This window comes from Rhea pennata, chromosome 4, assembly GCF_028389875.1.
Source record: "Rhea pennata isolate bPtePen1 chromosome 4, bPtePen1.pri, whole genome shotgun sequence".
In the NCBI taxonomy this organism is placed as follows: Eukaryota; Metazoa; Chordata; class Aves; order Rheiformes; family Rheidae; genus Rhea; species Rhea pennata.
The window spans coordinates 26145700-26169083 of NC_084666.1; the positions used below are offsets into that span (position 1 = coordinate 26145700).

At 37.1% G+C, this 23384-nt stretch overlaps 1 protein-coding gene across 3 annotated transcripts in view; it reads right to left on the reverse strand.

Moving 5' to 3' along the window:
* Positions 1 to 23384, reverse strand: part of ATP8A1 (ATPase phospholipid transporting 8A1) — a 117768-nt gene that overhangs the window by 12368 nt on the left and 82016 nt on the right. For all 3 annotated transcript variants that reach the window (XM_062575507.1, XM_062575509.1, XM_062575508.1), the window contains 4 exons: positions 21090 to 21151; positions 13216 to 13272; positions 12594 to 12701; positions 76 to 164 (listed from right to left, as the gene is read on the reverse strand). In XM_062575507.1, the coding sequence (XP_062431491.1) occupies positions 76 to 164; positions 12594 to 12701; positions 13216 to 13272; positions 21090 to 21151 (316 nt within the window). The remainder of the gene's footprint in view (positions 1 to 75; positions 165 to 12593; positions 12702 to 13215; positions 13273 to 21089; positions 21152 to 23384) is intronic.

A 23384-nucleotide genomic window follows, 5' to 3' on the forward strand; every position in this document is an offset into this window, starting at 1 on the left:
TCTTATATTAGTAATTAGAACAAATATTTAAAAGTCAGTACCTTCCCCCATTAACATCACCATTTCTGTACTCACACTTTGTATACTACATCAAAAAGCAATGCTGTCATAGGAATACATAGAAGTCCCATCCAAAACACTCCAGAGCTGAACATCATAGCTGCCTGGATGGAAAAAAAGCACAAAATGTGATGAAGTTATGAAGAGAACTAGAAAAAAGTTAGAAATACCAACGGCTGCTTGGTTGAGAGCATAAAAATCAAATTTAACTGAAGCCTTCTAGACTCTCTAATGTAAACTAAGAATTTAACTCCTTTCTAAAATCTCCTTACTCACTACAGAAATCCAGCATTTAGTGAGCACTAATACATGTTAAAAGACGGGTAGAAAGATCACGCTGCTTAGGCTCCTTGAGAGAGAGGGAACCTATGCCTCCACAAAACCACCTCTATATCACCATGCTGATTGTAAATAATTCAATTAAAATCAGATTTATTTATTGAAAATTCATTAATTCTCTCCCATCTTTGCCAGTACATTATATATGTTATAAGCACAGACTATTTTCTTTAAGAGTAAATAATTATCACTGGCATTTGATATTGATATTGAATACTGTTATAATCATTTTGCGATACAACTCAGATCAAAGCAGATATACTTCCAATAGAACTTGCTATATCACAATTCCCACACTGCAACAGAGTCCTGTTCAACAAACTATTTAAAAATAAGAACTAAGAAAACGACTAATTAAATAAATACCAAGTAGTTTAGGAAGTATGCAATGTATCATTAAATGGAGATCTACAACGTTATTACTGCATGGTAAAATACTTGTAAAACATGTTACTGCTTTTACTTGTGGGTTTATTGCTTTGTTTTTGAAACACTACATTAATACATGGGAATTTCTTTTGTTCATAACTTGGTTTGTACACCTGCTAAAAATTAAAGCCAAAAACACCCACCAAAATAATAAGGACACTGAAGAAAACCCTTTAATCTATCCTTGTACTTGATGTACCGATATCTTTATCAATAATACTATGGCTGCAAGGAATACGATATAAAGTTAATCAAGCATATTACTGAAAGATTGGTTTGCAGTCAGTATTAAAAATGCCCTTGTAATACAGTTAGATTGCATAGAGATTAAACGTAACATTTGTGCACAATGATAGCCTTTCAAACCCTTTGCTTCATTTCTTGGAGACTAATTCCTTTTTCAGGTTAAACCTCAGCACCTAACTGAAATAAACAAACTGATATTTTACTAATCTTAATTAGCAGACAAATGCAGATAACTTGCAGGAGTTCAAGTCTAACTTTTGAACACATACGCATGAAAGTTTGTTTTAGAATTATACCTGGCATACTGTTACTTGTGTAAAAACAAAAAAGGAAAAAATCATTCCAATATAGAAAAAAGTCTCATTTACCTTGTTTTTGTATCCAATCAGCTGGATCAGTTACACAGATTCTTTGGAAAGCATTAGAATATATTTGAACGAAAACTTGGTAAACTTGCCACAACGTATGTTAAAGGACATATATATTTCCCTGAGATTTTAGCAATTAATTCTGCCAAAAGTTGTCAGCGAAAGTAACAGGTTCAAAAACAAAACAATTCACATCTTCAAAAGGAAGAAAAAAAAAGAAGCACTTCTATCAGGAAGTGGAGAAAATGTATTTGCATTGTCACTTTATAAGCAAAACATGACTTTTGACATACTTGATGACATACTCAGTTCTTAAAACAGAAATGTCTACCACAATATGTTTTGTAAGAGCTTTTATAATTAAGTAAGCGATTAGAGAGACTAATTGTTTCCTAAATAACAACAAAAAAAGCATAGAAAAATTTGTAGTAAGTACCATCCTTTTTTTCCTATTATTAATAACATTTTTTGGTTTATGAGAACACAGCAAAGAGCCGTCCTCGCACTAGCTACCCTGTATTAAATGTTTGCTGATGAAACAGCAAAAGTGATAATGTAGGTCTTAGGATGTTAATTCTGACCATTGTAATGCTAACTATGAATGAAGGAACAACTGGCGCCTACTATTCAGCCCATCCAGCCTTTGGCTTTACAAATGAACGACATGAATTGAAGAAAAAAAAAAAGTTTTTTGCGTCATATTTGAAAGCCTGTCAGATTTTTTTTCTTTTACAGAGTTAATCCAAACCTAAAAGACTTAAAGCCGACATTCGCATTAAAGACAGAGGGCCTCTTTGTATTTTTTGGACGAAGAGGGGAAAAATAAAATCCCACAGAGGTATTTCCTTCCTTTCTGTACAAGAAAGCTCCCCCCTCACTCTGTAGAAAACATTTTTGTTTCTAACTTTTCACATCTCTCTACACATAGGCAGGTCATCTGGGAAATGGCAAACCAATCCTTTTCAGACAATGGCACTAACAGGAGCAGCCTGTTCTGGGGACGGACTCTGGCTGCCTCTGTTCGTGGTTTACAAATTGTTCCTAATGTGAGAGATTTGTGGTCTATGCCAAGTTTTTCCCCTTTAGGCCTTGTGAAACCAAATGGAATCTGCCACAAAAGTGGCTCCCAGGGGAATTCAGAAGTAATCCAAAATGAGAGCTGGAAAGCCTAGTTTATTGTAGGACTAACAAATCCTGCAGGGAGGATAAATAATTTGTTGTCTCTGTAGCTCATGCTCAATTTTAGGACTTTCTACAATGAATTAACATTGCCGGTAAGCACAACATACAGATTTTATATTGGCGCGTAACTTTTTTTTAAGGAAAAAAAAATCTGAAAATTACTCTTTCCCAGCTTGATAGTAGACTAGAAATCATAGCAGTAAAACATTTTTAATGCACTGATGAAAATGTACTATAAGGAAATTACATGCCAAAATGAAGAGTGAGGATATTCCCTTTTTCTTTACTACAAAATGTTCTGCAGAAACAGCTACCACAGATTTGAAAAAGGATAGCCTTCTAAAAGCAGAGAGAGAAAGATGAAAAGAGCCATAAAATTACTACTGCAGAAAAGCTTATGAAAGCCCTTTTCTGTTTATTTATTTCAGGTATCCTCTAGGTAAAAATTCTCACCCTTTTAGATTATTATTAAAATAACACCTCCTCAGTGCTACTAGTCAAAACCAGCAATGTTTTTTTTTCTTACCATCTTATAGAGAAACCTTCATTAATTTTACTTATATGTATGTGTTTGTCTTTATACATAACAAAAAAACCCCTCACTGATGCAACAGTAAAACAGATGTGTTTAATTCCCAATGCAGTGAAGTTCCTACAAGTGAGTTCTACTAATATCTCCAGTCTTTCTTTGCTATTTGGAGCTTAGAAAACCATCTCATAGGTCCTACTAACTCATTAATGAGTTAGAACTCTGCTTACTGAGAGTATAAAGGGGATCCCTCCATTTGCTGATAATACATTTTAAACAAAACAAAGTCTTACTGATACACAACAGAACGCAGAGGTATTTAAACACAGCAGCTGTATGTACCAGGCAGCTGGGGAGCAGATAACTGTGGACATTTGCAGGCAGAATCTAGAACTTCTTACTCAAATAAATCCATGAAATGAAGAATCTCAGTAAGGATAGACTAAAGAATATGCCTTCAGTTTTTCCCAGCTCCTCTCAACTTCTTCAGCTAAGGATATCACCAATCCATTGCAAGACCACTGATTTCCCTGACTGCAGGTGGGATACAAAGGGTGGAATGCATCCCACTGAGGAATAAATTATGAGGATGGAGATACACACACACACACACACATATTTAATGTATATATCCCAAATCTCACAGATACACTCAATAAATCCTAAAGACAGCTTCAAGACAGTATCTCTGTGGTGACACTGGGAGTAGCAATATAGAGAAAACATAGATGAAAGTCTCTCCTCTGTTACAGGAGTGTCCTTAGTTCAGTCCCTTGTTTCCATGAGTACATTAATACTCTAAGTATCCACTGGAACATGGATCTTGCCTTTTTTCCCCAGAGAATTCCTTAATCACTCAGGTAGAGCAAAATCCAGCACAATGTCTATTCTCATCCAATAAATATTTAATTATTCCATACAAAGTGGACTAGTGGAAGGCTTATAGTTCCCTACTCAATGATTCTTTCACCAGACAGCATTACTCTCAAAGCTCCAAAGCACAGAGAAACTTAAATGTAACCCTGTCTAACATGCTCTAGGTGACCCTGCTTGAGCAGGGGGGTTGGACTAGATGATCTCCAGAGGTCCCTTCCAACATTACTGATTCTATGACTGTATGAAATTCAGCTCTTAGTTAACACTGATTTTGGGCAAGTGTTCTAGACATTTAACTATCAGATAAATGTGTATTTTGGAAAAAAAAATAGGTGATATAAGGGTCTAACTGTAAAAGGAATTTTGTGAATTATCAGACTAGTACTTATCTCTAACCAGAGTCAAGCACTTGAGCCCAAAAAGGGATGAAATGTAAAACTGTTTCTTACAGCATGTTCTTGTGACTAGCTTAGGGGTGTATTTACTGAATTTTCATTTTGTGAATTATGTTCATAGGCACTTAATTCTCTCCAAGCATTTTATGATAGTTTAGGGCACCTCATTATGTATTTCACATTTGAAAAAATAACACAGTAACAAATTATAGTGCCAGGAATGGTTTCTATCAGTTGCTATTTCAGTAGCCCTTAGATAGAAGTAATAATAGAAGTGCTTTCAAAAATGAAAAACAAGAAAAGAGTAAAGCTGGAGATCTCATAAGGAGTATTAAATAACTCTTGAAAACTTCCTCCAATAAGTCTGAGAGGACAGATGACTTATAAAAAAACCAACCAACCAACCAACAACTTTCCCCAAGAATTGGAAGAAATAATCAAGTTCTGTTAAGCAAAGGTCTGGCTAACAAGTATGTGCTACAGCACAGATTGACAGATCTGAAACAAAATCACCTTTAAACAAATAATAATAAAAAAAACCTAAAAAGAATCACCTGTTTATTTTTTTTACATTACTTTTAATTGTAATCTTGTTATGGAAGGAAGGCTCATCTATCCTCCTTTAAGTAAAGCAAACACCTATTGCCTTGGAGGGAAAAATTCTAGGGGAACCTATCTGAGTTCATTCAAAGACATAGCAAATAATGCCTTGAGTGGAAGGAGAGGTAAAGCAAGGATGAGTTTTGATGGTTCTACTGAATTTATTATACGGATAAAGAGACTACATGAACTATACTAGGTGTAGAAGGAAGCAAAGGAAACACTTAGTATCACTGAAATTTGCTAAGGAACTGAAATTGTTCCTCACAACTGGTGCACCAAAAGAGAAAGTTGGTAAAGAGAAAGATAGATGCTGAATATTATGAATTTTGTAAGGGTAGTTCTGTGCTTAAGTACAACGGAAAACTGTACTGAGTTTAATTTGTAACACTTTAAACAGAAAAAAAAAATAGTAACTTTTGCTTATAAAAAGCAAAGGGGAAGGGAAGGAAAGAAGGGAAGAAATAAAATTAAATGCTGAGATTGGGAAAAGACTAGCCAATAGAAAGGAAGATTATTAAAACTGCCAAGACAGCCTATTGTAAGCTGAAAAGGCAAATTTGATAGTTCAAACATCAGCTCCACTGTTTCCATTCATAATGAACTCATTAATGAATAACTATAGGAATGTGGCTACTGAATATGTAACAGGATCTCCGAAATTTATCTGGGAAGAGCAGACACTGGCTAACAAGTACCTAGTACTAGAGTAAGTACATTTAAATTGTGAGGTTTTGAGGACTCAGAATTGAGACTACCTAAAGGGAATCTAATAGAGAAAAGGTACTAATAAATGTGAAAAAAACAACTCCTTATAAAAAGAAAATATTTTGGATTCCTGAAGAGAAAAATTAAAAGAAAATTTTTAATATAAAGATCTGAATGAGCTGAAATGTGCTGCTATCACAACTGCAACATAACTTTAGGCTCTCAGGTGACGATAGATGACTAAAACAGAGATCTGTTATGGGATGGATTCTGTTTTGCTTAAAATATCTTCAAGAAATCATTTGAGTTCTGTTAGGCATGAATAATGTTCTCACGTCAAAATACAAAATACATTTGATTTCCTTAAACAGGAGGTTCGCAAAGGTATACAGGGCAGGAAAGAGGCAAAACCCTGATTACTGCTTTGTAAAGATTTACAGGTCTGTATAAGAAAAGCTTGGAAAACTTGGATAAGGAGCATTGGAGAAAACCTGAAAATGTGGTAAGAATGTGGGAAAAAGCTCAGAGGGAACTTAGGCTAAGTATGGGCTGGGAAAGACCTTAAACTGTTAAGTGAACACATTGGCTCTTGTCTGACTCTCTCTGTGTTCAGGAAAAACGGATTTTTTTCTTTTTTTTTTCTTTTTTCTTTTCTTTTTTTTTTCTTTTTGCAAATAAGCAAGCAATATCCCCTCACTAAAAATGTAGTACACCAATTACCTCTTCCAAAGTGAAGACCCAGAATTTTGGCTAGCATTTGAATTCAAGCAGGTAATAAGCAGTGAAAATAGGGGGAAAAAAAAGACAAAAATTACTTGCTAACTCAACATAACTACCAGGTCTTAATGCACACAGTTTTCTGTTTTGTCTTTATTTTTTATTCTGCAAAATACAGAATATAAAAAGTTATTATAACACTACTCTATTGATTTTTAAAAATGCAAGAGAGAAATGTCCATTAGTAGCATATTTCACTAGTCTGACTAGTGACTTTGCTCTCTATTACACTAAAACATCCTCTTCCTTCCTCCTCCCTCCCAATTGAATCAGACTTCAGTCAAACACCTCCCCTGAGAAGATCTTTTCATCAAAAGTTGAAGTATTTTGACAACTACCTTAAAAAAACTCAAAATATTCAGCAATTAAAATTTTAACAATTCCATATACTAGGTTATGGGGAATAATGCAGACTGAAGCAATACTTAAGAAATGAATACTGTTAGTGCAGTATATACTAATATATCTTTCCTATATGGTGCAGCTAAATTGTTCCAACAAGGAGTTTTATTGTTGTTTACGAAGATTCTCTAAATGTCATTCAAAGGATCTGAAATTCTGTAAAACACATGCTTGTTCCTTAATTTCATTTTCCTTCAGTAGTTTTATAGTTCCCCTGAGCCAGATAGAGAAGAAACAGCTGGTGCTCCGCAGAACTTTACAGTGCACTTTACAGTACCGCAATAAATAAAAAAGTTCTGCACATACTGAACTTTTGCTTTTAATCTCAGTATGTCATACTACTTATTTGAGTAAATTTTATATTTTTATACTCATCTGTTAATCAGATAGGTATATAAAAAAAGCACCCACAACCCTGAGTACACAATAACACACCCTAAATTCTCAGTGTAAAAGAACACATGAGCAATAATTCAGACATCTACAGAATCATTACTTGCTTATACAGCGTAACACTTTCCCTACAACATGCCTTGCCTCATAAACTGTTGTACTAGCAGGAAATATACACAGGCTTTGTTTATTTTATTTTTTCCCTCCCACTTAAAGATTTACAACTCAAATCACAACTGTATTTGTTCAAGAAAGAGAGAACTATATTGACTTAGAAATGTATCCAATTTTATCATTCTAAAGAAAAAAACAAAACAAAACAAAACAACCCTGCTTCCCCAAAAGCCCTTTCTCCCACCAATCTGCTTTTTTTAAGTGGTATTGAGAACAAAAGTTGATCGAATAGAAATATTAACTGAAAGAATCCACTGACACGGGAACAGCCAGTAGCTATTTGGATAGGTGATTCAAGTTATAGGATCTCTGCTAGTTAACAGTTTATTGCAAAAAGACTATATAAATAGCAAAATATATAATCCGTAATTTAATCACAACATCATTATTTCTTCCAAGTGGATATAATGCAAATATGGCAAAACAGAGACAACAGGAAATTTCTCTTGGTAATGCACTGCATCATAGATTGAAAATGCATTTGGCTTGGCATCACAGAATGCAGTTTGTTGTGTTACGTAAAGTCTCTTAAAGAAAAAAAAAATCTTTCTAAAAATTAAATACCTTACCAAATACAAAGAGATCTGGCCTTTATTTTTAGATATTTATGCAAACTGGATCTGCTATGTGTGGTTTTATAATGAGAAAATAGAGTGTAGTTCCTTTTAAAAAACTCCCCATAGAAGTAAATGCCACTATTCCCCTTCCTAATATTAGGCATAAAACCAGACTATTGATATAAGTTATATCAAAGCAGTAGAGAAAGAGATACACGCAGACAATTTACTGAGGTCTGCAATGAAGACGTTCTTCTACTAGTCTGCAGTGGCAATGTTCTACAAATTAAACAGCCTTCCCTTGCCAGACCAGGTAAATCACAGCACTGTGAAATTCAGAACCGAGTTTGGACAAAGGTGTCTTTTAGCATTTTTGGCCAACAAGCTGGCATGAGAAGAAATAAGCAGTTCCTGTGCCTAATTCTATGATTACTTATACTTCTGGCATTAGAATAAAGGTGCTAAGGAAAAATAATTTTAAAAAATTATCTGTCTAAAATAATTAAATATAGCAGCTATTTATATAAATTCATGTAGACATTATTAAAAATAAGTTTTAAGAACTCTTGTTTCATGTAATGAGTTAAAACAGATAGGCCATGATATGGTGAACGTCTCCATACTGGTATTAAATCTAACTAAGAAGTGACTGTAAAGAGATATATATTCTTTCTTATGCCCCTACATTTACAAGCACATTTTTTTCAAGTAAAATATCAAGAAAACAAGTTGTAAAGCTGCTTGGGGAGATGCTTCCGCACTGCTGCCACTGCTGCAGCTAAATATTGTACTGTAAAACTAAATTTGACAGAAATTGTAAAGTTACTATAACGTCACTGGCAACTTTTGGAAAGTTTTCCAGATTTTTCTCTCATATACTGTCCGTCAAGTTTCCTCCAGCAGAAATCTCTGTTTTTCCTACTACTACTGAAATTCTCCTAGTAGAAAAGCTGTTTTAACACATTGCTATAAGCAGATAAAACTTGAATCCCTTCTATTTCAGGATCTGTGACTAAGACTAGGAAGAATTTCAGATTATTAGAGTCATTTCAGAATATTAGAAGACTCCAAATGTAAAACTGATCTGCCTATGTCACTTGATCTAGCCAATGACTTAGTTATCACCCCCTTCTGTTATTCTTGTAAATGGGAAAATCTCCTTATAATTCTACAGCTTATTAAAACAGGATTTTTTAATGAACATATTCATAAAAAAAAAGCCCCCTCCAACATAATTTACCAGATCAGGCTACTGTCAAAACAGACAAAGAACTACAGAAATGTGGGTCAGCTTTTGATTTGTTTGATTAATTTCTACCAAATGTAGATGGATGGAGTTAGTTTTCAAGTCCGACTTACACATTAGAAGAAATTAGACAAACCATAACTGTGCTGGCAAATAGAAATGTCCATTTCCTTTCTACAGTTTTTAAATTTGTGAATCTTTTAGTTAGAATACTTGTTCCAAAGGTCTGGGCTTGCATCAGTGCAGTCCAGTGACTTCCAGTCTGCCAGAGCGCACCCTGGCAGGGAGGAAGTGCCCAGGAGCGTACCAGGTTCTTTCAGTCCAGTCTGTACCACAGGATTAGTTGATTAGGACTGACAGAACACCCTTCAGAAAGCTAGAAAACAGAGTTTTAAAAACAAGCACTTAAGTTCTACGAGAAGTTCAGGAGACTGTATTCAGATGTTACAAACAAAGCAACTCCGCACCCCTTGACAGAACAATTTGCAAACTCCACATGTCCTCACACCTAACGCTGCTTTCTACACACACATGCATGCACAAACACACAAGCTGCTACTAACAAAGTAATTAGCTCCATTTCAACTACAGACAAGTTCTGTCACAAGAAATAAGATAAACATGAGTTTTTAAGTCAAGCTACTTCATTGCTATGGTGAAGCCAAACCCTAAGAATATTTATTTTTGTTGACATAAACCTCACATTCCAAACAGCATTTTTTTTCAAGTTTGTAGGACTTTCCTTTCCTTTCAACAAAACCTTTTTCTTACAATAACTTCCTCAGAGACTGGACATGAAATAACTGACATTTTTCTTAATATAACAGAGGAGCAGCCACCTTTCTTTGATGTCCCATGCCAATCTCCTGCTGTTCCCACCGTGCTCATCACTATAAAGGTTCTTATCTTAAGAGTAACCAGACAATATTACAAAACTTGTAAAAAGAACAAATTTTAAAACATTCTAAAATAGTCTATAAGGTACATTGTTTATAAAGAAAAATACCCAGTATGATAGCTACAATTACTATAATTTAACATAATATACAAAATTATTTTTGAGTAATAGAAGCAACAAAGTAATGTATAAAATTAACATATATATGGAGATGAAAGGTTACAATAGACGGGAAAAAAATCATAAAAGTTACAAATTCACTTTTTCGTAGGTTTCCATGTATTCAAATTGATTCCCTGTGGCACTGCATCATGCAGTAGTTACTTAAATGTCTATATACTACTTTTTCATAACAGCTTATATGGGAGGTAAATTTTATGGACCTGAATCACTTCCAAGGAAGGAAGGGGAGTGAACCTAATTTCTCACATCCAACATGAGTTTTTTTTTAATTGCTAAATTATATAACAGAGGCCAAGTGGAGATATGCTTGGAGAACAATTACAAGAGTCTCTTGCTGAAATAAGCAGGTATTCTCAGTTTGTGGCTCCCAATGAGACTACACACCTAATGTCTCAGCTCACGAGGCACTGGCCATGCCCAGAAGCAGGCATTAGTGCCTGGGAAGTCCATACTAAATTTCAGCGGTTTTTGGAACTGAGTGGTTTTGAGAATTGGTAATTAGGATTGAAGTCCCAGTTAGATTTGGGCAGGTAGCAATGGCATTGTCTTTCATGGATTCAGTCTTATTTGCAACAGATCTTATTTGCAACAGACAGAGCAGCTATACACAAATAGAATAATAAATAAAGGCCAAATAAATAATTACTGTCAAAAGGTTAACGATATAGCACAACAACACATTCCAAGAAGCAAATTAATAGAAAAAGAAATTTACATTTGCTGATGTAATTTTAGGATGCCTCAAATGTTTGATGCATTTCATAGTTTCAAAAATTTAGCAAATTTGTAAAATTTAATTTACCGAAGAAAAGATAGCCATAAGTAATACACTACCTGTATTATCTCATTTTGAAGTCTCCAGTCAAATATGTAGTACAATTTTACTGAGTTCAGAATTTGGTAAGATATCTCTTTAAAAAAAATTCCAACTTACCAAAGAATGATTCATAGAATCGGTAATGTTGGAAGGGACCTCTGGAGATCATCTAGTCCAACCCCCCTGCTCAACAGGGTCACCTAGGATCACCTAGGGTCATCTTAGACAGGGCTGTATCCAGGCGGGCCTTGAAGATCTCCAGAGAAGGAGACTCCACAACCTGTCTGGGCAACCTGGTCCAGTGCTCCGTCACTCTCACACGGAAGAAATTCCCCCTCACGGTCAGGCAGAACTTCCTGTGCTTGAATTTCTGCCCGTTGCCTCTTGTCCTGTCACATGGGACAACTGAAAAGAGTTTGTCCCTGTCCCCTTGACACCCTCCCTTCAGGTACTTATACACATTGGTAAGATCCTCCCTCAGTCTTCTCTTCCCCAGGCTGAAGAGGCCCAGCTCTCGCCAACGTTTCTCAAAGGGCAGGTGCTCCAGCCCTCTGATCATCTTCGTAGCCCTATGCTGGACTCTCTCCAGTAGCTCCATGTCTCTCTTGGACTGGGGAGCCCAGAACTGGACACAGTACTCAAGATGAGGCCTCGCCAGGGCTGAGTAGAGGGGCAGGATCACCTCCCTCGACCTGCTGGCAACACTCTTCCTAATGTACCCCAGGAGACCATTGGCCTTCTTGGCCATAAGGGCACATTGCTGGCTCATGGTCAACCTGTCATCCACCAGACTCCCAGACCAACTCTGCAGAGTTGCTTTCAAGCAGCTCAGCCCCCAGTTTATACTGGTGCCTAGAGTTATTATTCCCTAGGTGCAGGACTCTGCACTTGCCCTTGTTGAACCTCACGAGGTTCCTCTCTGCCCAGCTCTCCTGCTTGTCCAGGTCTCTCTGAAGGGCAGCACAGCCCTCAGGTGTGTCAGCCACTCCTCCCAGCTTGGTATCATCAGCAAATTTGCTGAGAAGGTCCTCTGTGCCCTCATCCAGGTCATTGATGAAAAAGTTGAACAGGATGGGAGCCAGTACTGAGCCCTGGGGGGTGCCACTAGCCGCAGGCCTCCAACTAGACTCCACGCCACTGATGACAACCCTCTGAGCTCTGTCTTTCAGCCAGTTCTCAATCCACCTCACTGCCCACTCGTCTAACCCACACTTGCAGAGCTTCTCTAGGAGGATTAACAGCTTATAGCTTACCTGGTAGTTCTTCACTGTACTATATAATCACAGCCTGTTAGTTGAACTCCATTTTCACTAGAGTAAAAATTCATATTCAAGCTAATAAAGGTAAGGCCAATACTGAAAACTAAAAAAATACTCTTTGCACAAATTTGGAAATTAATTAAAATATACTTTACCTCTCCTGACATATCAGGTGCCATAGGAATGACTGGCCACAAAGAAGAGTAAATTCCAAAAAACACTACCCAAAGTGCTATGCTGCCCCAGATAGCTATATGGCTGAACTGTTAAAAAAAAAAAAAAAAAGAAAGAAAGAGAGAAAGAAAAAGAGAAAGAAAGAGAGAGAGAGAGAATAATCATCACAGATGCATTATGACTTAGAAAAAGATCTTTGCTGCTTACTGTTTGCTTTGAAAGCTGATGTTATGGATGAAATTTCCAGGCCTAGTATTAATTTAACTCTACTCCTTTGCCTTGTTATTTGTTAAAACAAGATGATACTTTCAGCAGCAGTAATAATTGCTAATGTGTTTTAAACTAATTTCAGTTCAATTACAACCAATTTGCCATCATTTGACTCTTCTAATTTAGAGATTATTTTAAGCCTTATACCAAAGCCGTCCTTTTCACTATTAAACATTATATTCTGTCCTTCCTCATAGTAACAACAACTTAGTTTGATACTGTGTCTGGCAAACTGTAAGGACATAATATAATAAATAGGAATAAAATAATACAATTATTTTTTCATGATACTTCTATAGCACATTTGAGAATATGATAAAGAGATTTGCTTACCAAAGTCCAGTATGAGGTCTCTAATCCAGCCTTCAAACACACAGTTAGAACCACAAACTTGAAGAAGGAAAAAAAAAGGGGGGGGGGGAAAGAGAGAGAGAGAAAAAAATCGTATTTAGCATATACAGTGTTGATTAGTTTGGTTAAAACTTCAGTAGAACACAGAAAATGAAAGTTAGTTATTTTCATATATTGGTTACGTTCATTGTCATATGTTGGTATGATTATGTTGGTTTTATTTAAACAAATAAAATAGAAAAAAGATAATCAATTTCTTCAATTTAAATGGGATATTTCTTAATAATATTCAACAAAGTACCGTGCAAGTCAATGCACCTAGCTGGGTATTAGTATCCTATCAAAAGTTCAGTAAAGCAAAATGAAGTCATTTTCATGGACTTCCAGAAGCTATGGAATAGCCCTTTCCAGTTCAATAGTTTTTTCGTTAGTGCTTCCATTTTTTTAAAAAATTTTAACATGAGTGAACTTAGATCAGAAGTTTAAATGCACTTTTGAAATGACCACAATAGAAAATTTAAAGATATCCCAGTAATTAACTAGTAACAGACTACTCAGAATTATCAGCTTGCATTACTAATCTTACTCATTCTTTTTGGAAAGCATTCATTTTTGAGGCACTTCTGTTGTACTAGAAATCTTAAACATTTCTTTGCCTCTCAGAACTCTAGAAGTCTTGGTCTTACTGAGTCTTTCGCTTCTGTATCTATGCCACTTTGGTTAGACGGAAAGGTTTGTGATATGTTCTGATTATAGAGATGTGTACCTCTGCAGAGATGGCAGACTAGGCCCTCTAGTTACTGAGATAATTTTCTTTCCATATGAAGAAAGGTTTAGATCAAGATACTGGGCTAAAAATTTGCAACTTGTTTAAGCTTACACTAAAGTAAATCAAACAAATAGTTTGTTCACTTCATTAGTAAATGAGTCACTTTTGCCAAACCCTGAAAAGCCAAAGTGTTAATGTCAATAGCCTAAAACCTATATTCCACATACCAAATAAAAAAATGAATGAATTTATTTTGTTATTTTTACTCTTTTTCCCCCTCATTTTTACTCTTTTCTAATCTTGGAGCACATCTAACAGAGGCAGTGAACAGATGCAGCAGTTTGTACAGCAGTGTCTGGGCTCTGCTTAGAACTTTTGGCGACCTTGTTGGAAGTTGTAGTGAATTTCTGGGGACCCTCACGGAACAAGAGGATGATTGCTGCTAACAGAAAAGGAGAGCTAGGCAAGGACAGCTATGGGAGGCCTTAATTTCTCCTGGGAGAAGCTCTAGCTAGGTGTACATGATCCTAAGGAGCTCTCTTGGTTGCCCCTGATCAGAAGGAGTTGAGGCCTTTGATCCAGTTGGCCCTTGATGAGGGTATATGAGCATGGATGATAACTTTTTGACACAGGTGTTGGAGGAGCCTATGAGGAGGCTGCTCTACTTTGTAATAACACATAAGTAGGACTGGTTGGAGGTGTAAAGGTTGGGGGCAGCCTTGATACAGTGTCCATGAGATGGTGGGGTTCAGGATCCTGTGTGGAGGAAACAAGGCAGTAAGTAGGATCACAACCCTGGACTTCAGGAGAACAAACTTTAGCCTCTTCAGCGACATACTTGGAGGACTCCCACGGGTTAGGGAGCTAGAAGGAAGGGGGTTCAAGAGAGCTGGTTAATATTCAAGCATCAATTCTTCCAAGCTGAGGAGCAGTGCACCCCTATGAGTAAAGACATCAAGTAAAGGGGGCAGGAGACCTGCATGAATGAGCAAGGAGCTCCTGGCAAAACTCAAGAAAAAGAAAGTACAGAATGTGAAAGAAGGGACAAGGCCACTTGGGAGAAATATAGGAATATTGTCAGAGTATGCAGGGATATGACGAGAAAGGTTAGGCCTGTTTGGAATTAAATCTGTCAAGGGATGCAAAGGACAATAAGAAGGGCTTCTTCAAATACATCAGTAGCAAAAGGAAGACTAGGGAAAATGCGGGCCTGCTGCTGAATGGGGTGGCTGCCCTGGTGACGAAGGATACAGAGAAGGCAGTTACTGAATGCCTTCTTTACTTCAGTTGTTACTGCTAAGGGCAGCCCTGAGGAATCCCAGACCCCACAGACAAGAGAAAAAGCTTGGAGAAAGGATGACTTTACCTTGATTGAGGATGATCAAGTTAGAAATTATTTAGGCAAGCTTGGCACCCAAAAATCGATGGGCCTGGATGGGGTGCACCCACAAGTGCTGAGAAGAGAATTGCAGAGGTGCCTGAGGACTAGAAGAAAGCCAGTGTCACTCCAGTCATCTAAAAGCACAAGAAGCAGAACCCAGGAAAGCACAAACCAGTCAGTCTCACCTCCATCCCTGGAAAGATGATGGAACAGCTCATCCTGGATGCCAGCTCTAAGCATGTGGAGGAAAAGAAGGTGGTCAGGAGTAGTCAGCATGGGTTCACCAAGGGGAAATCATGCTTAAACAATGTGATAGCCTTCTATGATGGAATGAGTGGCTGGATAGATGAGGGGAGAGTAGTGGCTATTGTCTACCTTGACTTCAGCAAGGCTCTTGACACAGTCTCCCATAACATTCTCCTAGATAAGCTCTGCAAGTGTGGGTTAGATGAGTGGACAGTGAAGTGGACTGAGAACTGTTTGAAGGGCAGAGCTCAGAGGATTGTCATCAGTGGTGCAGAGTCTAACTGGAGGCCTGTAGCTAGTGGTGTTCCCCAGGGGTCAGTCCTGGCTCCAGTCTTGTTCAACTTCTTCATCAATGACCTGGACGAAGGGACAGAGTGCCTGCTCAGCAAGTTTGCTGATGATACCAAGCTGGGAGGAGTGGCTGATACACCAGAAGGCTGTGCTGCCCTTCAGAGAGACCTAGACAGGCTGGAGAGGTGGGTAGACAGAAACGTCATGAAGTTCAACAAGGGCAAGTGCAGGGTTCCTGCATCTAGGAAGGGATAACCCCATGCACCAGTAGAGGCTGGGGGCTGACCTGCTGGAAAGCAGCTCTGCAGAGAAGGACTTGGGAGTTCTGGGAGTTAACCATGAGCCAGCAATGTGCCCTTATGGGCAAGAAGGCCAATGGTATCCTGGGATGCATTAGGTAGAGTGTCATCAGCAGGTCAAGGGAGGTGATCCTCCCCCTCTATTCAGTCCTAGTGAGGCCTCATCTGGAGTGCTGTGTCCAGTTCTGGGCTCCCCAGTCCAAGAGAGACATGGAGCTACTGCAGAGAGTCCAGCATAGGGCTACGACGATGATTAGAGTACTGGAGCATCATAAGGAAAGGCTGCAAGAGGCTGGGCCTATTTAGCCTGCAGAAAAGACTGAGAGGAGATCTTTGTCTACAAATACCTTAAGGGAGGGTGTCAAGAGGATACGGTTGGGCTCATTTCAGTGGTGCCAAGCAACAGGACAAGGGGCAAAGGGCACAAACTGAAACACAGGAAATTCCATTTGAATATGAGGAAAAATTTCTTTACTCCGAGAGTGACAGAGCACTCGAAGAGGTTGCCCGGACAGGTTGTGGAGTCTCCTTCTCTGGAGATATTCAAAACTCGCATGGATGTGATCCTACCCAACTTGCTCGACATGCTTGAGCAATGTGTTAATGTGCTTGCACCTTGCTTGAGCAGGGGGTTTGGACTAGATGATCTTCAGAGGTCCCTTCTGACCTCAACCATTTTGTGATTCTGTGATTCACTTTTTATATAGAGCAGTCTCTGAAAACATCACATCATTCCCCTGTTGAACATGTTTAATTTTAGTTTAGAGACCAGCTGTAGCTGAAAGTTTATAATTCCACAGCAAGGATTAGTCAATTTAGGAAAACGTTCATCTCTGTAAATTATCCCTGTAAATTCAAAAAAACAAGGAAGTTTTCCAATTACCAAAGAAATAGTTATTAGTTTTGTAACTCACATGTAAACCCATATTATAGGTTTTGCTCTGTGTACAACCTGAAGAACATAAGGCTGACAAACTGAGCCACAAAGAACAAGCTCCATCTATAATAGCTCTGTTTTAGTTTCAGACATCTATGGTTTAACCTCTAACCTACTGGCCAAGATGGCAATGGGCAGTTTGTCTGTGTTTGAACTTCAGTGATCCTCAGACACTCAGAAGAAATTTCCTTCAGTTGGAACCTAAAAGTAACCGATATACTTGATATGCCTTTTTTTTATGTTTGGGACATAGAGGGATACAAATCCTGCTAGAAGGCTTTCATGCCAGGTGTTCATGCTTTTAATTCTGGAATCTCCTATTCAACTAATGCTGCTCTATTTAGGATGACAAATTATATCTCCACAACTCCATTATCCAGAACATGTGTGAAATCTGACAAATTTAAGGCCCATGATGAGTGTTTTAACTTACCTAGTCTACCCAGTACTGGTGCTGTATTTGGCCAAGTGGAAAAAATGAAGAATTATAGAGGAAAAAAAAATACACCACTTATCTGCTATACTTGCTTCCTATTTTTGAGTTAGTCATTAGAAGAAAAAAAAACATTCCTTAGGATCAGATTAAGAATTCTCATTGTATAGACAAAATATATACACAGCCCACATATGCACTCAACTGCAGGTCTCTCTATAAAAGGAGTTACAGATTGCGTGAATATGTACTCTCTTTGCACCTTCACTGTTTTCCCTAAAAAAGTTGTCAGCTATGCACAGCTGCTTCCTCCAGGATTTGGGTTTTATTGCTCCCTTCTCTCTCTGTCCCAGACTAAGGATAGCTCACTGAATCCTACCCAGGAAAAACAAAACCAAATTGTTATTTTTATATACACCATTGAGCTAAAAAGGCCTCTCAAGAATGGTCATACAAATATTTTCATGGGACTCTACTGCTATTTGAAGTTTATGTTTGAAGTAGTAATTAATTCCAGGACATGATATGAATCAGCACACATTCCTGACTTTGTTCATGGATCCAAATAACCTATATTAATTACTGAATCATTCCCCTACTGATTTTTTTGCATAAGAGAGGGATTCATGCAACTTGATGCTCAGATGAAGGATTTTTTTTTTTCAAAAGCCTCTTGCAATGGCAGTTTGGATTGACAATTCATCTGGCATACTGAAATAAAAGTATTCAGTATACTCTAATGTGCTGCTCTTTATCATCTAAAATACTTTGTTTGGCAAGATAGAAATCCCTCTTTGATTTTTTTCTAGAGGCTTACTTCTGGTAAAAATTTTCCTTTTGCTTTTCTTTCTGTTCTTCTGAATGGCCATGTCCTTAAGTATAGAATTCCTAAATGCAGATTAAAAGCGGAGGAAGAAAAGTTCCTTAACCTGTTATGATATGTGGATTTTTCAAGACTATGACTTTCAGCCATCAGTGCAGACATGGTTCATATGCACAGATTTTTTGAAAAGCAGTCTCTCTCAAAGCTACATATATGTCCCAGACCTCCTTGAATTCCCATGCAAGATTAGGAACTCTATTGCATCCTCCCAAATTTCTTTTCAATCTGAACTGCAGGGAAATGGGGAACCTGAAAAAAGGATGAAAAAGCAGATTGTCTGGACCAGACAGATTTTATAACGGTGGAACAACAGTATCTTGGGAAAGAAACTACTCCTCTTTCATTTGGTATTTATTCAGCATAGCAACTCTGCAGGCCAGTAGTAAGCAATTATCCTCTCAAGAGGGCAAAGTTCCAGCTCTCCTAGTAGAAAAGCTCTTTTAAAAGGTGTAGAATTTCCCTGTTGGTTTTGATCTCTGTATAAACATTTATGCATACAGTTTGGCAAACAGTAGTGTGTAACTCCAAGTTATGATGTAACTTGGATGTAACTCCAAGATATAAGCAAGTATCCAAAATTAACTAATTTCTGAAGGTAGCAGAAGACGCTACTGCAAATCTGGATAAGCAGGCGCTGGTGTTTGAGAGCCCACTTACACCACAAATGATACTGAGATGCTCTACAGTACCCTGAGATGCATCCGTCAGTTGATATGTAAGAGTCCAAATGACTGCACTTTTAGAACCCTCAGCTCCACATAACCACTGTAACTCAGTAAACTCTTGCTACAGCATATGTAACTTATTTTCTTCTGGAGCCAAGCTTGGCTTTGGGAAGAAAAGACAGAGCTGACTAATTAGGATATTCTGAGATTGTTTCAGGATAGAACTTCAGATATGTTGCAGCAGTATGTTGAATAATTGGGTTTAACAAAAAGCATACCATGCTAACTCACTCTTCAAAATGATGGCCACTACAAAGGATGCTTTACGTGCAATGAAACAAAAGGAGGTGCCCGCTGTCAGAAAACTAGACTGATGTACTACAACAGGTGAGATTACACAACTCATTTATACATACATAAATTTTCAGAATAAACTTCAGCAGAAGTTTACACTTTAGTAGTAATTACAGTAAATAATTAAACATCTGTAAGCTCAGGACCTGGTGCAGAGAACCTCTCTTCCAAAGGAGAATCTAATGCTGGAGGAAGCACTGACATTCAGGTGAATGGTAGAGCTCTAACTGTTGCTCAGAATTATGAGACCACAATACAAACAGATCTATGCCAGTTGAACTACGTTTGCTGTCATTACAATGACTATGACCTTAGATCTTAATTTTATAAAGACTCGCACAGGCAACTGAGGATATTCCATCCATCCCTAATGCAGATCAGTTTATCATATGATAGATTGCACAATTGTATGTGACTACTGCTGACAAAACATGCTGCGCTTTGCCTTTCAGAACAGGGAAGGAAGTGTAGAGCAAACAAATTTTTCAGAGAATGTACTCATGCAGAGCACACTCAGGGTCCTTGTACACAGTGGCACAAGAATCATTTTATTTTAACTGACACAGCAGTAAAAAAAAAAAACGCACAAACCAGCCTGTGGTTACTGCCCTTTATGCTTTCACATGGAAGCAAGGGGAATAGATTACATATTAGCTGACTAGTCACCACTATTTAAACAGTTATCTCATACACAGGAGATGCCTACAGTAGCTACAGATGCCTACATTCTCAAACAACTACCATCTATTCTAGAATACCTTCCTGTTGCTTCAGTTGTGATGTTTTCATTTTTCCCACCTGAATTAGGAAATGGATTTTGATATAGATCTATATTCATGTTCCAGCCCCCTTACTTTTCTGGAAGAACTAACCTCTTTTTGGTCTAGACCAACAATAGGAATTTGAAAATTAAAGTTTAATTTCCAAGAGCAGAGGAAAGGGACCACAAGTTTAATTTTACTTTTGAGAGCAATCTGAGGAAACCCACATCTGTCAGGTAGGACTGATATCCAACAAGCAAAAAACTTGGTGTTTAACTTCATTAATTTATTCTAGGAGATGAAAGACTAAGAAAAAAAAACAGTAAAGTCTATAAAGTACAAAACTAACAAAAGATTACTGTTAATATGAGTTAGGCATAATTACTTAAAGCATTTTGGTTGTTTTTCAAAGAAAAATCCCACAAGTGTTGGTTCCATGTAGCTCTATCCTTTCATGGTCCCATTATAAATTAAGAGAGTGAGTTCACAAGTCCACAAAACAGTTCCATGTCCACTGATCTGTGATTTCTTTAATGCAGAAACTTAGCTTAAATTAACCAACATGTTAATTAGTGAATTACAGTTCCCATTATTTGCAAATATAGATGGTTCCCAATAAAGAGGAAAGACATATCTTCTGCATCTTTACTTTGCTAAACTGCTATGTTTTATAAACTGGAGTCAGGATGTATACGGTACTTCAAAGCTTCTCAGAGTCATGTAAGCACCATTTCTTATTCTTAAGGCACTCCGCTAAATCAAGTAAAGATAGAGTCAATACAGATAAAGAATAAATAATCAGCCAATAGAGCACCAAATAGCTGTAGTAAAACTTACAGTATAAACAGTGTTTCCCAGGAGCAAGTAATCTGAAGTTTTACCATTGCCAAATACAGTACCTGGAGAAGGACACAGTGAAATAATAAAACATTTAAACATCCAAAATAGTACAATATATATGAACTTTTATTTTTGATACTAGATCTCATGTGCCTAATAAACAAAATGGCAGTACTTCCTACAGGTACTAACAGCAGATTTCACCTTGAAGGGTAGTGAACAGTAAAAGATCTAAGATTGCACACTTTCTAAACTTTTAAAACTTTCAGTGACTTCTGGCATTAGACTAGAATTAAAAGCTTTATGTAACAACATGTACTAAAAATAAGTAATAATATATTCAGTTATAATTTGATTAGAATAAATTTCAAGTTTAGTGTTTCTTCTCTTTAGAAAGGTATGAAACATAGTAACTCTAGTGTGCATTGTTTGTAACACTGAACAGAAAACTTAGAGTTAGATTTTCATTGGTTCTGGATGCTTTTGGTATAGAAACCAGACCTTTGCTCTTTTTGTAAATCAGTATTTCTTAGATTCTTTTTTAAATAAAAACTATACGATATATTTCATTTTAATTCTTGAGATGACCGTTATGCATAAAATTTAAAAAATTAGCCAACTCAAAACTGTTGATTCATATTAGTACATGTATATAGTACATTAGTGTGTATGTATGGATATACACAGCATTTAGGCTAAGACTCAGTACCCTAAAGGGCAATGTGTGTTTGCATAAAAATGACATCTACTGTGGTTTGTAAGTTAAGAATTCTGAAGCACTGTATTTACATCTATTTAAACAGAACTTATTTTATGACTATTGCTAGAGCATGGGCTTTTCTGACTACAATTGTTTGAAATTTCTTTGTACACACAGGACTACATACAGCTAAAATATCTAGAGAGAATTTCTCATTCCCAATTAAAACTAGACTTTTGCATATTCAGTTTTGAAATACCTTTAGTACTCAAGATCATTCCTTGACTGCAGCCAAACCACAGCACTTACTGTGCTGCAGAGGTTCTTAACAATCATTTCGAATCATTGCTTTTCACTGCCATCACTCAAAGTGATATCAAAATACCGTGTATGTAGTAAGGAGGAACAAAAGTACAAGACAGAAAGCAAAAATAAAATCCATTAAGGCTGAGACAGCATAAGGAAGGACATTTCTAAAACCTGATTTTTTTTTTTTTTTTTTTTTTTTTTTTTTTTAAAACACCTCTGTTTGGACTGGTCAGAGGAATGTGACATGCTGATAACCTGGAGTTAAAACGACTTATATTTCGCTATCCTCAGTTAACATAAGGTGTGTTAAATGCTGCTAACTATGTATGTGTATTTGTGTCGAATGTTTTGTTAGCCTTTATATCCCCTTTACACATGCTGGAAATGAAACTCCTTTTAGTCATGAATGGGGAGTGCTCCTTTCCGAAAGCTTTTCGGCATCTGTGAGGCCAGTTTATCACTGAAAGAAGATTTATTTATTGATATTCTGGAAGACACAGCAGGTAAAAGTTCAGATGGAAAATTAGGTAGTCTGCAAACAATAATCACTCTTCAGTATATTCACTCACTACAACAGTTTTGTTTTACAGACACTTTAAGTCAGCACATATAGGAAATAGAAAAGAGTAGCTACATATTGTACCATCCACTTCTCACACATAAAGAATAAAAATGCTTGGAAAACAGTCCTTCTTAACCTAGCCCTTTCCCCTTTCCTAGCTGAGAAGCTCACAATAGCTACCTCCTTAGCTCCACCATTACTAGTTGCACTCTTGACACTTCTCTTGGTTAACATTTCTCCTCGGATAGACTAGCAGACCACTAAGAATCCCAAGAGCTCTGTAAGTCCCAAAACAAAGCGAGTAACATGGGTCATAAAATAGGTAACGGTAGAGTTACTTGTTCGTATACACTTGGCTTCTGTCATTTGCTATCATGTCAACAGAGAAGAAGCTTCTCTAAAGATTCCAATCCTTCTTATTCAGATGACATCTGAATTTATATTCAGATAACACTGCATGGAGGCGAAGGGCCAAGGTTTATGTACTATGCAATGTTCAGGTCCCTTAGAGAAAAATTCTGACAAACAATTCTCACAAACTCACCCCTATTCTCCAATCGTTTGTGTCTTGGTAGACTGAACTACAACACATACAGTCTGAAATTTTCTACTTACAGACAAGACAGACATGAACAACTGAGATTAAGGAGTGAACAAAAGAAAATTCTCAAAGAAAAGGCTGTGAGCTCTGAGTGATTTTCACGACCTTCAAGATTTTATT